Source organism: Strix uralensis, chromosome 23, assembly GCF_047716275.1.
Source record: "Strix uralensis isolate ZFMK-TIS-50842 chromosome 23, bStrUra1, whole genome shotgun sequence".
NCBI classification, from domain to species: domain Eukaryota; kingdom Metazoa; phylum Chordata; class Aves; order Strigiformes; family Strigidae; genus Strix; species Strix uralensis.
This window is the reverse complement of record NC_133994.1, coordinates 1,854,466-1,870,144: the sequence shown is the minus strand read 5'-3', so window position 1 is coordinate 1,870,144 and position 15,679 is coordinate 1,854,466. Positions and strand designations below refer to the sequence as shown.

Sequence of the window (15,679 nt, the reverse complement as noted above, 5' to 3'; positions counted from 1 at the left end):
CTTTGTATTTAATTCTTGCCAGTAGTCCTAAATATAGACATAAAGTTTGGTCCCCTCAACAGTGTACCAAAATAAGCAAACAAATACTAAAAATCACTCTGATCTGACAGCCTTTGTCCTCATTAGTTAATGTAACAACTTCTCTAAACACCAAATTAAATGTGGTTAAAAAAAAAACTATGGTAGTGAATGGAAAAGCATTCATAACTCTGTAAGAAGTGGAAATTTTAAAAAGTAATCATGATTTTCTTTCTAAACTTTGTATTATCCAAGAATAAACAACTACAAATCTGAAACAGCAAGATGTTTCAGATCACCTTTATTAAATTCAGCAATAAAACATTTTAGCAACCACTCACCTTCACTATAGAAACCCCAGAGCCAATATTCACCAGTAAATAAGGGAAAATATTTGGGTGGTTTGTCTGAAATCGAAATTCTGTATCTGAATCTTTCTGGTATGCAAAAACTTCATGGGGTATGTTCCTTAGCACAAAGTTGCATCCTTTAATTAGGCAGGTCATTACATCTTCTTTATCTACTCTGAGGAGAAGGGGGAGAAAAAAAACCCTTACATGAATTTCACAGTCCTAGTGATAAGCAAATATCTTTTAGAACAGTAGTTTTTAAAGACTTCACAAACAGGAGATAGTAACCCACACCACATGGCAAAAGTCCAGATCTCTTAAAACATGAAACCTACATCCGCATATGTTCTGATGCTGATCTTCCATGCCAGAACACACAGTCTGAAGTTAGGCTGTAGTTCCATTAACCATGCTGTCATTAAAAATAAACCTGCTCCCCTGTTTGCTTGTTTAAACTGCCTCTTTAGTGCCCTCGTGCCAGCACAAGTATACGTGCACCCCTGCAATAAAGCAGGTCAGGAAAGTCATCTGGAAATTAAGCTAACAAAACAATTTCCTATCATGGAATAATTTTCCATTGCTCTTCCCCTTCCTTCTCAATAAAGGTAAAAAGGTCCCTTCAACAATTCACCACTTGTTTATGACAGATTAAAGTGATTGCAAAGAGCCTACTACAGGGATTACCAAACACAGGAAAAAAAAACTTCTCCATAATAGGATTCACAGTACATATCCTAGGCATGGAGTCTGGGAACACGATATGTAATTTAGGTAAGATGAATGATGTAGTTGAGTCAGCTAACACTTACTGACTCTTGTAAACACTGTATCTTATGTATTGTTGCTGATTTATGGTAAATTTCTTACATGAAGTATCATAAGCCTTATTGAAAACACATAAACAAAGCACAAGTATACAACTCCATTAATAGAGAATGCTTTATGTTTGTCAGGATGGAGAAGGTGCTGCTTTTTGGGCCTGTGGACCAATTAAGCATGTCATGACAAAATAAAAAACAAAGAAACAAAAACCAGGTGCAGCACATGAGAAAAGGGGGGGATTGCTTCATTGCCTTGATTAATTGCTACTTAGTAACAGCCAATAAGGTACTGACATAGGCTGGTTTGAAAAAAAGTTAACAGAATCCTACCTATCAGAAGAAGAAAGTAATTTGAAAAAGTAGTAAAAAGAAGATGAACACAGTACCTCAGAAGTTGAAGAATAACTATGTAAAATCACTGTGTGAGAGGTGCTTTGAAGCTCTCCCCAGTAACACCAAGTAATGTTTTATGTTGGTGTACATGAATGATACTTTTATCTATACTTACAGCAGCTTTTTAGCACATGGTGTTTGATAAAGATGTTTAAATGGTAAATTTATAAGGCTGTAAATTCATGAGACTGCCCTTTAGTCTCCTGCAAGCCTATGCTTCTGCATGAAGTTTAGGCAGGGGCCATACAGTAAGTTAATATATTGTATTAATTACACACTCCTGAGCATACACAGAAAAATGTTAGAAGCTTTTGGAACTCTAACTTGAGAATCTAGGCAACTACAGAGGTTAGGTACAGCCAGGAGAAAAAAAAGGTGTTTGCCAGCAGTATTTGGTTTGTAATAATAAATCTGTCTTGTGGATTTCATCCTTAAACTTGAAGTAGGAAGACTGACACCCTTAAACACACCTCATCACAGTAACTGATCAAAGATTCCCAATTAAAATTCTTGTTAGTAACGAATTTATTAACTACTTTATTTCAAATTTTGTTTCATTTTATACACTGTTGTAGGTTTTGTGTATTTGGAGCTCTACTCCAGCAGAGTTCAACAGTGTGTCTAAAGCATGCTCCTGATAGCTAGGATACCATCACTGCAATGCTGCTAGCTGGGCAGTGAATAGTAAAACCATTATCATAATCATGATGGAGACTAATTTAACTTAAAAATGGAGTAGATGCAACTTAGATCCTTTAAAGAAAAAAGCCCTGCTTTCCTCTTTTTACTGTCTTTGTCCTGAGCCCTGTGTTCCTGCCTGGCTCTACTCCTGCCCTGCTACCACGTCAGTTAAGGAGACAGTTTTTTTTTTGCAGCTGATGTTCACTAACGAGTCAGTTCAGCCTGGTCTGGCTAAGATGCACACACCCATCCTACCGCTTCGCTCCTGCAGTGCGAGTGGGTTTTGAGAGCAGATGGGCAAAGCAGCAAGTTAGCCTACTAAAATCTCATCAAAGAAGAAATATACTCCTGTAAGTTTAAACAGTTCCACTTACTTCAACCCCAATTTCTTCTCAATAAGATCTTTGAATTTATAGGCACCACCACCTGTAGCTTTGATGACTTTTGTCTCTGTATTGACAAGATGGTCTTTGATGAAATCGAGGCAGGTTTCAATATAAGTGTTTTCAAATTTAATGAAGTGAAGTCGAGCTGTAATCTCCTCCTGAACAGATATTTCATATAAAGGTTCATTTTCTATGTCCTTTAAAAGAGAAAAGAATTCCTTATAGATCATTCAAAATCCTTCCTTGAGAAACAGGGTTAAATGCTGAACTACTGAACATCAATACCTGTGCTTCCTTTGCCTTGAAACTGTGTTAATGCTATTAAAAACATAACATCCCAAGCTCCTTTCAAAGAAGAATATAGTTTCAACAGATCTTAATTCTCCTCAAACTGAGAATATAATCAATTTTCCCATGCATTAGACATGCATGAAATATCTCTGTGTGAAAAAAGTTATGTTTGCATGGGAGTATGGGTTTTTTTGCAGAAGTACCATACTGTCTAGAAAAATAACTATTTTAAACACTAACTGGCAATACAAGCACTTCCAAGGAGGCAAAGAATGTAACTGAGTTTGCCTAGGCATGGGCTGCACAACTCAAGCCCTGCAAGCAGTCTCTCAGTAAAGAGAGCATATATGATGTATCTTCACATGAATTTAGATCTTTGGCTATACTAAGCTTGCAAAGCAAAAATAATTGCTGAACCCATGCTAACAGCTAATTTCCCCTGGAGTATAGCAAAGGGTTATTAACAGGAGCCACACACTCATCTGAGCTGCAGCATAAATGCTTAGGGATGGCTGTGTCAGTACATACTAGAATGCGTTTTTAAAATAAACATTTTGGCTGTGACAACTTCAGAGTAACAGATGTTACAGAAGGTCAAACTATAAGAAAGTGCTAGATAAAGTTTTATATAGAACAAGTTACTAGGTGGGTTTCAGATGAAATTTCTATTCTGCTATGAGAAGCCAGTCTGGTGCTTCACTCTTAGGAGTCAATTGGATGCAGCTGATACAATTCTCACCTTTCCAGAATGATCAAAGGATCTCACTCTTGCCACTTTATGCTGCACAGTTGAATAATAGGCCAATTTGGTTAATGAACCACCTGTTAATAAAAAAAATGACAAGTTATGACTAATGCCCCACCTTAGAGCAAACAATATAACTTATGTTTATGTATGCTTTACCTAAGGGTTCCCGGTTTTAAAGATCTCCTCAGCTAAAGCCAGATATAATTAAGCTAAATGCATAAAGCAGTGAGCCGAAGAACCCTTGTCTAGATTTGGCATGGTTAACCCCAAATGCACTGCTTATGGGAAAAGCTCTGCAAGCTCAGCTTAGGCCCAGCTGATGTGGGGATGACTGAAGATAAGCAGAAATAAGTGGAAGTATTTAATTGGCTAGGCTAGTGCATGTATCATTTATCTTGTTTGAAAACTCTTCATAAACCCCAAATCTGCTGCTTACAAGAGGATTTTATAAGGAGGTTTGCCACAGCTGAGCAACGCATGTCATACGCACAACCAAGAAGCGCTTCATCAGAACACTTAAGTAGATATTCTTAACTTGCTTCCAAGGACAAGCTATGAATTCACAGCTGGTTAGATGATGACTCTATGTACTGAATAACTATCGTGCAAGATTATTATTGGCTTTGGGGTAAAGAACACTTAGAATGATGCTACTCAAGCACACCAGTTAGTGGTATTACCAACATGCAAGTCTGAGCAGACCAGCCTCATCACCCTCTTCAGGCCTTAAGCCTGCTTACATCAAGACAATACAACTTCCAACTCGCACCTTGAAATGGAACTTAACCACTTGCCCTACCTGTGCTGTCTCTGCATCTGACCTGCAAAAGTGAATTTATGAAGTTAGACTGAATAACTTGACTAACTGATTTTCCTTAGGACAAAGCAGTACCTGCTGGTGCTTGATACCTCTTGGCGCCTTAATCAAATAGATATTTCAGCTTGAAAATAGGAGGCTGTCAATGCCAGCTTATCTTTGTTAAAACAAGCTTTTAATATTTTTTTTTCCCCTTCAGAAAGAAAAATGCTTCTTCAACCACTCCTGAGTATCAGGATCTGATTAAGGTATTTGGTTTGCTTTGTAAACCTCTAAGCTGCTTTGGCTGCTGGAGGAAAAACCCTGAATTTTAACTCTGCATAAAAAGTACCCTGGGCTGCAGGGGTAAACCACCCTTATCTCTACAGAAAGACACTTCTAACTTTGCATCCACGCTCTCAGAACGTGAGCACAAGGCATGTCAGGCAGTCTATCTCAGTGCTACAGGCCTAAGGTGTAGCTGAATTTAAGTCTGCATGTGCTACTTGCCTCTTGCCAAAGATCTGGCATGTTACCCCTTTCAGCAAGTTTACCATGCATCTCGTAGAACATACTGCGTGCAAGACAGGGAGTAATTACGACCAACTACTGGGTTAAAATTAAAGTCCTAATGGTAAATAAAAACCTATCAATGATGGAAATGGCTGAATTCAGTGGCACTACATTCTGCTGCCTTAATGTCATCAAGAAATGCAGCGTGTGCAGGTGAAAAATAATCAGCTAGTGCTTATAGCCTTGCTTTCATAACAGTAGTCTCATCTCTTCCATAGTGCTCAAATAAACAGGAAAATTTTTGCAACCTGTAGGAGAAAAATTGGTGGCTTTCTCCAGCAAAATTTAAGTGAGGTTATGTTAGAGTGATTGCTGACCAATGCTTATAGTAACAAAAGCAATAAAGCTTTCCTGACCTCAGATCTTATTTCAGTGTACTACCCAATGCTTTAAAGTTTATGGTAAACAGAATCCAAACTCTTCTGCTAGCTTGTTGCTTAAAAGTGAGGTTTTTCTTAGCTCTTCCTAAAAAACTAAACTCAGTAGCTCTGTGCTATGAGGAAAAGCTTCCTTCCAAATCTCTTAAGTAGAGGAATTGTGAAGCTTGTGTTGGACTGTCATAGTGTTTGTACCACACTGATAATGATACTTCACTAATTAATTTACCAACAGATAAATGGTTATGTCAAGCTACGCTTTATACATTTTCCCCTTCCTCTCCTAGTTTTTAAAGACTTAAATCCATCAGAACACCAGCTGAGATGTGTAACTAGGCTTTGTAACTAATCCCACAACTCTAATTCCACTCTGACCCACAGAAAGGACCAATTCCAGCTGTTACTTTAACAGGCATGAAACAAGTAGCTTCTGAAGGAGTTAAGCAGACTTGTGACAAGACTGTATGTTATGGTGTATATATTCTTCCCACTACACAGTAAGTGTACAGCACCCAGAGCAGTGTTAACCAGAGGACTAAGGGAGGCTTGCACCAGTACCACACAGTACTGTGGCTGAGGAGTACTTTTCTTCTGGCTTTCTTACTAAAAGTTTGACTGACCTAGAAACTGCAATACAGAAGGAAAATGTGTGAACTGGCATTTTTGGTTTTGCAGATCTCCATAGAATTAATGCTAATCCCTGCCCAGGTGAAACTGTTGTTTAGAGGCTTAGCTCAGCTGTGTCCTGGTATGGCCCCCCACACCAGCTGTGGTGCTCAGGTGTCACTCTGATGTGCATTGCTCTTGCTGTCCCTCGGTGCAGGCTGTTATACACCCAGGAATGTCATGTTCTCAGGCTCATGCATAGGACGTGGGGTGTTTCTGGGGGTGACTGAGGAAGCAAGCGCAGCCAGCTGCTGTTACAGGCCCCCGACCGACACCAAACCCCCTCATCTCTGCAGCCACCCCGCTTCGCCGGGGCAGGCAGCACAGCAGCTTTCCCCAGCCCTCTCTCCTTCAAGGCCCGGTTCAGGAGTCTGGAGGAGCGCCCGCAGCGGCCAGCTACGAGGGTCGTCTGGGGGGGTCGGGAATCTGCTGCGCTGCTCCCTTCTCGGGCCTAGGGCCGCCGGTGCACCGTCCTCTCTCCCGAGGCCGCCCACAGGCCCCGCCGCAGGGCGGGTAGGCGGGGGGCGCAGGCCCCCTTCCCCTTCGGGCAGGCCAGCCCGCTCCGGGCGGCCGCCTCAGGTTGCCTCTCGCCGCCAAGGGCAGCCCCGGGCTGTCCCCTAAGCCGGTTACCTCCGCGGCCCGTTAGCGGCGGCGGGCGGCATGCCGGGCCTTGTAGTGCCGTTGCCCGCCGGCCCCCTCGCCACCGGCGGGCGGCGGGACTCCCGGTCCCATCATGCCCCGCGCCGCGCCCCCCGCCGCGGTGCATGCCGGTCGCTGTAGTGCGCCCCCTGCCGCCCGCGCCGGCCAGGGCGCCTCAGGGGACTGCATTTCCCAGCGTGCCCCGCGCGCCGCCCGGCCCGGCGAGTCCCCTCAGCGGCCGAGAGCCGCCGCCCGTTCCTCGGCCATCGCCCCCCCACCCCGTCGCCACCGCCGCTCCCCGCCGTCCCCGCGGCTCCCGCCCGGTTTACCGATGTCTATGGCGAAGCGCTTGGCGTTCTCCAGGTTACGAAAGATTTCGTCGGGCGGGAGGGTGATGCTCTTGTCCAAACTGCCGTGACCGCCGCTACCTCGCCCGCCCCGCTCCGCCATTTTGAACGCGACCCACTCGTCGCCCGGCCTCATCGGTATGCAAATGTATGCGCATACATCTACATACTAACAAGCCCGGCGCATAGATTATGCGAATGAGGCGGGGACTGGCACACGCCTGCGGGCGAAGGCCGCCGCCCCCGGGGATGGGGGGAGGATGTCACGGCACAACCCGCCGAGGGGGGCCGGCGCTGGGGCACCCGCGAATGCGGCGGGAAGAGCCCCAGCAGCTCACGGGCGGGGAGACGAGACCCCGGGGGGCGAAGGGACGGTGTGAGGAGCCGTGCCCGGTGCCGCCGTGCTCGGGGCTGCGGGATGCCCAGGCAGCCCCTCTCTTACCCGTGCGAGGAGCAAGGGCAACGCTGTGCTGACTCGTGCCTCATCTAGAGACGTATTGAGCAGCGATACGTGTCTCCCCTCGAGACAAAAACCTAGATTTTAATTCCCTGCAGTTCAGGTTTGTGACTCGGGTACATGCCACAAGATCCATGAGACATAATGTGAAGTGCCTTGGCAAACTTAAATCTATTAATCAAAAGTACTTTCTATGTTTGGGAGTCAGGCATGAATTCTCCTGAGTTCGCCCTTGCTGTGACCTTTCTTGACAAGTCTCTCGGCTCTAAATTTCCAAAGAATTTGGTGGTTAGGCATGCCTCTATTTTTGTCTCGCATTGAGAGGGCTAGGGTTTGATATTTCGGAGCTGTGTATTCTCTGCTGTGGAAAACAGCATTGCAGGGGTTCCCAAGGGACACAAAACCGGTGAGGCAATTAAATACCAATTCTGAATATCTTTGCTTTTACTGAAATCTTTGTCTCGTGTCCTTTAACCCCAGGGACCACAGGGAAATCAGCTATGCGAACTACTCAAGAAAGAATAACTTGCTGGGTTTATTAACTAGATTTTTATTTATTTTTGCACTGTTAAAAGTGTCTGCAACTTCTGAAGTTCAAGATAATTTCTGGCACAGGTTATACAATTGGTGCAGCTCACACATAACATGTCATATCATCCTCCAAGGACAGTAACGAATTCACATTCTCCCCTGGTGGTAGGGTACCAAAGAGTAAATATAATTTGTACACCTGCCTTTAATGAAAGACTTTCATAAATATTTCTTGTAAAATCGACAACACAGCCGTAACTTTCTTTCCTATAAGGATATAAAAATGAGCTTTTGCCTTTATAAAAGGCATACATATCCTGAACCTCACAAACAGTACTCTGACTTTGTGAGCAAGACATCCTGAGGAATTTCCTCTACGTAGTTTGAGTTATGGTTTAACCATTTTCAGAGCATGCTCAGTACAGTCTACAAATATTATAGAACCCGTTATGGCACCTGTAGGAAAGCTAGGTTTTCAAATGTGTCCCGTTAGACTAGCTGCTCTGCTTGAGACACCTTGCCCCCCCCCCCTCCGGCTACAGCTGCAGCCGGGCAGCGCAGGTGTGGATAGCCTGGGACACTTGGGAGTCTCAAGCGGGGCAGGTCAGAGGAAAGGGCTCCTCCTGAGTGGACACTTCTGAAAATGCTAGCCTGAACATCTTAGAAGTTACTGCTTTCTCAACAGATGTACACGTTCAACCTCACTAAGGTTAAGAACAGTCGGTGTTCCTCTCTGAACATCGCCTCTCAGTCCTCCTAGCTGGAGGATTACATCTCACATTCTTTTAGAATAACTTTCACTCCACGTGGTGGGATCTTTTCAGTCCTTCTGGAAGAAGGGAAGCAGATATCCAAGCATAGTAATGCTCTGCAAAAGGAAAAAATTCTTCCCTACTCGTGAGAGGAGTGCGGGGACTTGTATAGCAAGTCACGATCTCCTCTGGAATATGAGCAAATGTCCAGGAACACGTAAGCGTACTCTTGGCCTACCAAGGCCTCCAGAGGCTGCAGGAGGGTTTCAGGGCTGCTTGTTTTGCAGGGGGCTGGTGGGTGGAAGCGGGTGCAGAAGAAGAACCAGTGTCCTTAGGCACTGCTTGTGACCTCTGGAAATGACAGATCAGCTTCATCCGGGTTTCTGTGTTTGCTGAATGGAGAGACAGAAATTGCAGAGCTTCTTTGAGGCACCAGGCATACCCTTCACAATAATCCTGCTGTAGGCTTTTGGCAGATGCTGCAAAAGCTGAAAGGGCAGAAGAGGAGAGAAGTGTTACACAGGGAGACTCAGGCTGGAGTTTTGCCTAAAAGTAAGGGCAGCAAGTGTGATCGGGGTGTACTCACCTCGACTGTATTTCAGGTAGCTGACAGTCATCTCTAGGATGTCGGCTTTCTCCAGCTTGGAGTTGGGCTGGTGTCTCTGAAACTCCTTCTCCAGCAGCAGTTTCAGCTGCTCGATGCTGCTGTTAATCCGATCGCGACGCAGTTTCTCTACAATGGGTTTCCTGAGCTGGAACACAAAATGGGAAGGGACAGTTAGGAGGCTTTCCCCTTCCCGTCTCTATATAACCTGCTGCTAAGGGGCTTTGGCCCTTCTCAGCTCTTTGCCCTCGCGGTCACAGGGACAGCAGATACTTACTCTGTTCTTCTCTTTGGGCGTAAGGATTTCCAGGGAGAGAGCACTGGGTGCCATTATCCCAAGTGCTGGTTTCAGCTCGGAGCTTGCTGGTTAGCAGGTGGAGAAGGGAGCCAGGAGTTCCTCTATTTATACGCAGTGGCTGCATACAAATGTATGGGTCCTAAGCGACTTTGAGTTTCCCACAGTCGATAGCCAATCCATGCCTGCCCCGGGACAATAGAGAAAGCATCTATTACAGCATGGCAAATTGACTGTGAATTGCCTGGGGATAATACCCTGCTCCCAAAGGAGCAGGTGGACTGGGCAGTGTGTGACACAATAGGGCTTGACATTAGGGCGCTGGGGTAGGAACGTGGGAAAGCGTTTGCCGTCATTATAATCAAACTTCTGCCTGATGTTGGGAACGTCAACATCTCAATGTGCTGCCTTTTCCCAGGCTGCGGTGAAATTAAGCACAGAAGACTGATCCCAGGAAGAGATAATGCTCTGTGCCCATGACCAAAAGAGAGGTTGAAAAAGAAAAGATGCAGAATTAGAGGGACTAAACCCTTTCATTGACATTAAACCGTGCTTAGATGAATACAGTACCAGATAATTTTCAGGCAACTAGAGACTAAAATCGAGGGAAGAACCCTTAAAACAATTTGTGCCAAGCAGTTAGCTTGAAATATTTTCCTCTCTATTTAGAGTCCCTCTAGAAGTGATATTCAGAGCAATTCCTTGCTTTTGTTTGGGTAATCTGGGCTTTCCTATGGCAGCCCGTGACATGTAACGATTATGATGCCTTTCCCAAACATGTCCTATTTAATTTCATGCCACTTTGCAAATGCCTCACTGTTCCCTTGGTCCTGAGACTCACGTGAAGCACCTAAATATATTTTCTCTTTACAGACAACTGAGATGCAGTGAAAAGTCAATTCTTGTCTATTACTCTGTTTGTATTATCCCACTTGCAGAAGGTAAATAGAGGTGCTAGGATATGCTGTGACTGTTCAGTCTTGGGCTTTCTCAGTGTATGTGCCACGTGGATTGCAATGAACACAGGTAATGAACTGGAAAGGACCAGATAGGATCCAGGATTAAAGCTGCCTTTTTGAGATATATTTTTTTTTCAGGCTATTCTAGGTTGCCTACTCAGGTCTGCTCTCCCCCCAAGCACAATCCAAAGCTAGTCACATTTAAGATCTGTCAGTCAGGCTTGTGTGAGGCCCCATATTGACAAATTCCCAGTTATGCTTTATGGTACATCTGTTTCAGCTGCAGTATGTGGAGCTCTGTGGGTTTAAGGGGAGTCATGCGTGGGCATAATTTTCTTTTTCCTTAATGCATGTTCCATGGTCAGAGGCTAGAACAGGGAGTAAAGCTAGATTGTTGCTAAGAGGCTAGCAGGTTGGGGATGTTAGTTTTTTGAATACCTGTTTCTTACTGCAACAAGATTCATGAAAACCCTATTTCCTATGTCTGCCTTTCAAAACCAGAAAGGAAACCTTTCATTTCACTGTCAGCTGCAGTCAGCCTGTTTCACCTGCCCTCAGCATCCCTCTTGATAAGGGCCAAAACCTGTCTCTGTGGGTACATAGATAGATAGCAACGTGTTCCAGCACACGTGCGGTTGTTGCACAGAAGGATATGATCCTGCGAAGGATGATCCTGTAACTGATTATTAACCTGAAGCTTACAACCCTCCTTTTAACTTCCTGGCTTCTCACGGCAGTGATTTTCATAGGTCAGACATTCTCCCCTCCTCCCTTCCCAGCCCAAAGACATTTTACATTTAGATAGATCATTTAGGGTGTAACAATTTTAATTGTGGATGGTTGTCAAAAACCTATAATTGAACAGGGAGTATGAGTCCTATTCAAAATCAGTTCCCTGAACTATTTTGGCAGCTTGTAATCAGCAGTATTGCTCGCAGCCAAGGCAATCGCTGGCTGCATGTATTTGTGCCATTATTGGAGCCTGAAGTCAAGCACGGGGCTTTGTGCATCTCTCTCGGGGGTCGCATGAGATGGAACGGACAGCAGGTCCTGCCACGCACTCCATGGGAAGGAATATGTTTGCAGCAGGTACAGGGAAATGGGAGGGCAGCTTTGACCCAATTTTCAGTTCTGGAAATATGAAATGAGTGGTTTTAAATAATGCCATCCTATCCCCAGCACAATGCCCCTGGACTCCAAAGGGCTAAACCAACTCCCACTGATTAAAGCATTATTCCTTCCTTTAAGTGCTGGGCAGATGGTGCAGCAGGCGTGAGCTTTCTTCTCAGGACCCACAGAGGCACACTTCTTTTGTTGACAGTTTAACACTGTGAATGGGGCAATGTGGGAAATCCTCCGAACTGTGGACTCGCACCATCTGATGTGAATGGTGAACCAGGCATGCTGCCTTGCAGCGAGCACACAAAACAACAGCCCTCTGCACTCACAAACTCCCAGTTTCTCTCCCCCTCTCCCTGTCACTTGAAAAGATAGCAAATCTTCAGTTCCCCCCTTGCCTGTCTCACCTACCCTCTGTATACTGTTGATGGACAAAAGAGAAAAAAATATTTTCCCCCCATCTGGTTTGATTATTAAGGCCTGAAAACTTAATGGCAACAATATTTCCCAACTGATGCTTCAGAATAATAAATAGTCTAGACTAAGGCTGTCCCTAGAATCTATTTGTTATGGAACTTGTGCAATATGCACATCCTGCAAGGATTTCAGTAAGGAAAAAAAATCCTGTGCTGTAGAAAGTCCCGTTGCTCTTTGTTAAAAGTCTGTAACTAGTTTGCTCAGTTTGGGCTTTTTAAAAATTCAGCTGTTAGCACAATTGTCTGGCTGAAACCCATTTACGATCCGAATCCTTGTCACTGTCCTTCGTATCCATGGGAGGAGTTTGTGCCCTTCTGACTGTCACTGCAGAGCCAGAGTGAAAGATTGATTGTCTGAGGCTCAGAAGCACGGGTTTTCCTGGTTTTGGAATGAAGGATTAAAAGAAACAAATCCCCAAAATTGCCAAACATGTGGAGTTGACTAAACAATGTGACACAATAATTCCCTTCTTTGGAGGGTGGTGTGAAATCTGCACCCACTCTTGAGAGATGACAGCTCTGCTGTGGACAAAGAGGCTTCTTTCTCAGTGGCCTTGTTTCTCTGTAAATCACATCAGTCATGAGTTGCATCATGAAGATGCAGCTGCAAAATCACACATGGAAACAGGGAGGTGTCTCCACTGTCACGCGGCAGAGATGCTGAGGAGTGTAAGGGGAAACAGAGATGTGCAAACAATTGTCAGTGTCTGAACGTACAGCCCTTGCACGCCAGGCAGCAGTCCTAGCTTTTCCTAAGGCAAGAACCCCCATGTTAATTGTCTCCACTGTCGATGCTCACCATTTGACCCTGAGCTACGGTGTGTGATCTGTGTGCCATAGATTGCTTTGAGTTGAGGAACAGCCACAGAGGACCCAGGAAGGGTAACGGACCAACCACAAGACTATCGTCAGTAGGCCTGTGTTCATTAGAGTCCATAAATCAAACCAGCTGGGGGACCGCTAGCCTCGGAAATTGGTACTGGGCCATGGAGCTTTCTTCTGGTGCGTAGGTGGTGATTTCAGCCCAGGTGCAGACTTACTACACACACTGTTTTCACAAAAGCTGCTACTACTTGTAATAGCAACTGGCAGCTTGCTTAGCCCATCTGATACTTAGCTTTCCATGGAGGGGAGCCCAGTGTATTGCACTGTAGCAACAAGTCTGGAGGAAGGTAGACTGTCAGAAAAGAGTCCAGAAAACCAGACTTTCATTGTCTGTGTTAGGCAGATTTAAAAAGCAGCGCTCCTGTATGTCTGTGGCTTTGCTTACAGCACGCAACTTGATGGCCTAGAGCTTTCCTTTCTATATCACTTTCAGAGCATTTTTATTTTAGACCATTTCCTACATTCATGTCAGCCTGTCTCACAAATGCTATTGATGGTGTTTTTAAAGAAATAATTACGATTTTTATTTTTTCTGTGCCTTCCTTAAATGGTTTAAAATCTTTCTGACAACGCCTCTCAAGACACCTATTTAGTGTCAAAGAGCATAACGTTCCCAAGTTTTAAAAGGGCTCTCACATAATACTGATCGATCAATGTGCTCCTTGGGAAAATAGCTCTCCAGATGGTCTATCGGGACAGGAATTGCTGGTCATCACAATGCAGAGCCAAAAAGCGTCACTAATGTGGGCTGTTGTGAGGCACGCTTCCTTTGTGGTCTCTCTGAATGTCATAAATAGGGAAGAAAGTGTGGGAAACTCTGAGAAACTCAGGCCCACACTCTGAGGTTAATAGGGGCTTTGTCAGGAGAGTATTCCTGGGCTGTGGGATCAGCATAATAAACAACATCTTCCCTAAGGGTGGGAATGTGTTGGAGCAGGGGAGAGTCACCCCAGGGGACAGAGGAGCAATAAGAAGCTTTGCATTCAATTATTATAAGTGATAATAATTAATAAATTGTAAACATAACCTTTGCTGTGCTAAGACTGGTGAAACCAGAGGTCTGGCTTTTAGCTCTCAAGTAATTGGTAAACTAAAGCCCAGAGGGGCAAGTCTTTGGCTGGTGAAAAACAGAAGCGGTGCACTTGCACAAGCCGTGGATCTGACTCCCTGGAGCAAATGGGGGCTTTCTGGTGGGGTTTGGGTTCTCTCCCCACCCAGAAAGGAAGTGTTTACTGTTCCTCTCCCTTACGCCGCTCTGCAGACAGTAGGTCTGAATCTCGTGTACGCTAACAGCTAGGCAGGATCGACTCCCCGCTATAGCCAGAGTAATGCAATATGGCCTCAGCGTAAATGAGACTCAGACCGTGTGGTTTGAGTGACAGTAGCTGTGTCTCTCCAGGGACATGCCAGTACAGTACGGGTGGCAGGAACTCTGGGCTTAGAAGACTGTCTGTGATCTCAACAGGAGTTTTGCACAGTTGTCATTTCTGTGGCCTGCTCCTGTGTTAGCTTAGAACTAGAGGGACTGGGTTCAAATCCAACAGTCTTCAGTTTGTGCAGCTCTTCTTTGGTTTCCTTTTCTCTTTTCCATTTACACTGTCCGTTTTAAACTAACTGCAGTGATGCTGCCAACTGTGACATTCACACCGTGGTTTACTTGGGGAGTAACACATTAGCTGCAGAAGATACCCCTCCACATAATAGCAGCAGACTTCTCCGTGCCACGTGTGACTCTCTTCCCAGTCCCTGTGGTGCGTAGTCAGGTTGCGGTGTGCTTTGGGGTACATTGCATTTTGTCTGAGCCTGAACTCCCCCAAACTTCCTATCCACAAACTGCCTTTAATTAGGCTTGATTTAAAAATGCACAGGCGTGGATGAACAGCTTGAATTTTGCTGGGATTCAGAAGCTTGTTACTAATTGACAAAGACAAGTTGAGCACAGCAAGGTGAAGGGACTTTTTCAAGATCGCTAAGCAACCATAAAATCTAAAAATATCTACTGAATTACTTAGTAGTTCATTAGGAAGAACAAATCTATCTGCAGCATTGGTATCAGCCCCTGATGAACTGCAGAACTGTACCAACAACCCACCTTGTATTGCATTGGCAGACAGCTGAAGAGCACTCAACCAGCTCGTGCGTTCAGGGTAAAATAATAACCAACAGGATCCATGCAACCGTAATGAGCTAGAGCAATATGTTGTTGACCTGGCTAGCTGGTTTTTTGGGCCTTTCCATACATATAGCAGAGGGTTTCATCACAGACCAAGTGAGGACTGGCCAGGTACAGCTAGCAGTGTCTGGATGCAGTTTATTCTTGTCAGCTTAGCAGATCTGAGTTTGCTTAACTAAGCAGCCACTTGACAAGATCAGATATTCTCGGTTTCCTTTTGTTTAAGGAAAAAAGCCTATGCTAGAAATGAAGCTTTTCAAGGGCATCTCTCCCAGGGAATCTGAGGAGAGTTGAAATTGTTGACCAATGGTGTTTCACGCTGTTACTGTATCTCTGGAAGCA

The 15,679-nt window shown here is 44.8% G+C and overlaps 3 protein-coding genes across 9 annotated transcripts in view; 1 reads left to right on the top strand and 2 right to left on the bottom strand.

Annotated features, from left to right (window-relative positions):
* PANK4 (pantothenate kinase 4 (inactive)) overlaps positions 1-7,350 on the bottom strand; it is a 26,471-nt gene extending 19,121 nt beyond the window's left edge. For all 3 annotated transcript variants that reach the window (XM_074893120.1, XM_074893122.1, XM_074893121.1), the window contains exons 1-4: positions 7,069-7,350; positions 3,680-3,762; positions 2,638-2,846; positions 360-543 (exon numbers count right to left, since the gene is read on the bottom strand). In XM_074893120.1, coding sequence (XP_074749221.1) covers positions 360-543; positions 2,638-2,846; positions 3,680-3,762; positions 7,069-7,222 — 630 coding nt within the window. In that variant the 5' untranslated portion in view covers positions 7,223-7,350. The remainder of the gene's footprint in view (positions 1-359; positions 544-2,637; positions 2,847-3,679; positions 3,763-7,068) is intronic.
* Positions 7,146-15,679, top strand: part of LOC141954047 (transcription factor HES-5-like) — a 26,182-nt gene continuing 17,648 nt past the window's right edge. Inside the window, exon 1 of one of the 5 annotated variants that reach the window (XM_074893146.1) lies at positions 7,146-7,234. In XM_074893146.1, the coding sequence (XP_074749247.1) occupies positions 7,227-7,234 (8 nt within the window). In that variant the 5' untranslated portion in view covers positions 7,146-7,226. The remainder of the gene's footprint in view (positions 7,235-15,679) is intronic. The other 4 variants (XM_074893147.1, XM_074893145.1, XM_074893151.1 and 1 more) reach the window with 4 other exon arrangements.
* On the bottom strand, positions 8,067-11,042 carry LOC141954049 (transcription factor HES-5-like). The gene is made up of 3 exons (XM_074893156.1): positions 9,708-11,042; positions 9,413-9,578; positions 8,067-9,314 (listed from the first exon to the last, which is right to left on the bottom strand). The coding sequence occupies exons 1-3, from the start codon at positions 9,759-9,761 to the stop codon at positions 9,061-9,063; spliced, it is 474 nt and encodes a 157-aa protein (XP_074749257.1). The 5' UTR covers positions 9,762-11,042; the 3' UTR covers positions 8,067-9,060.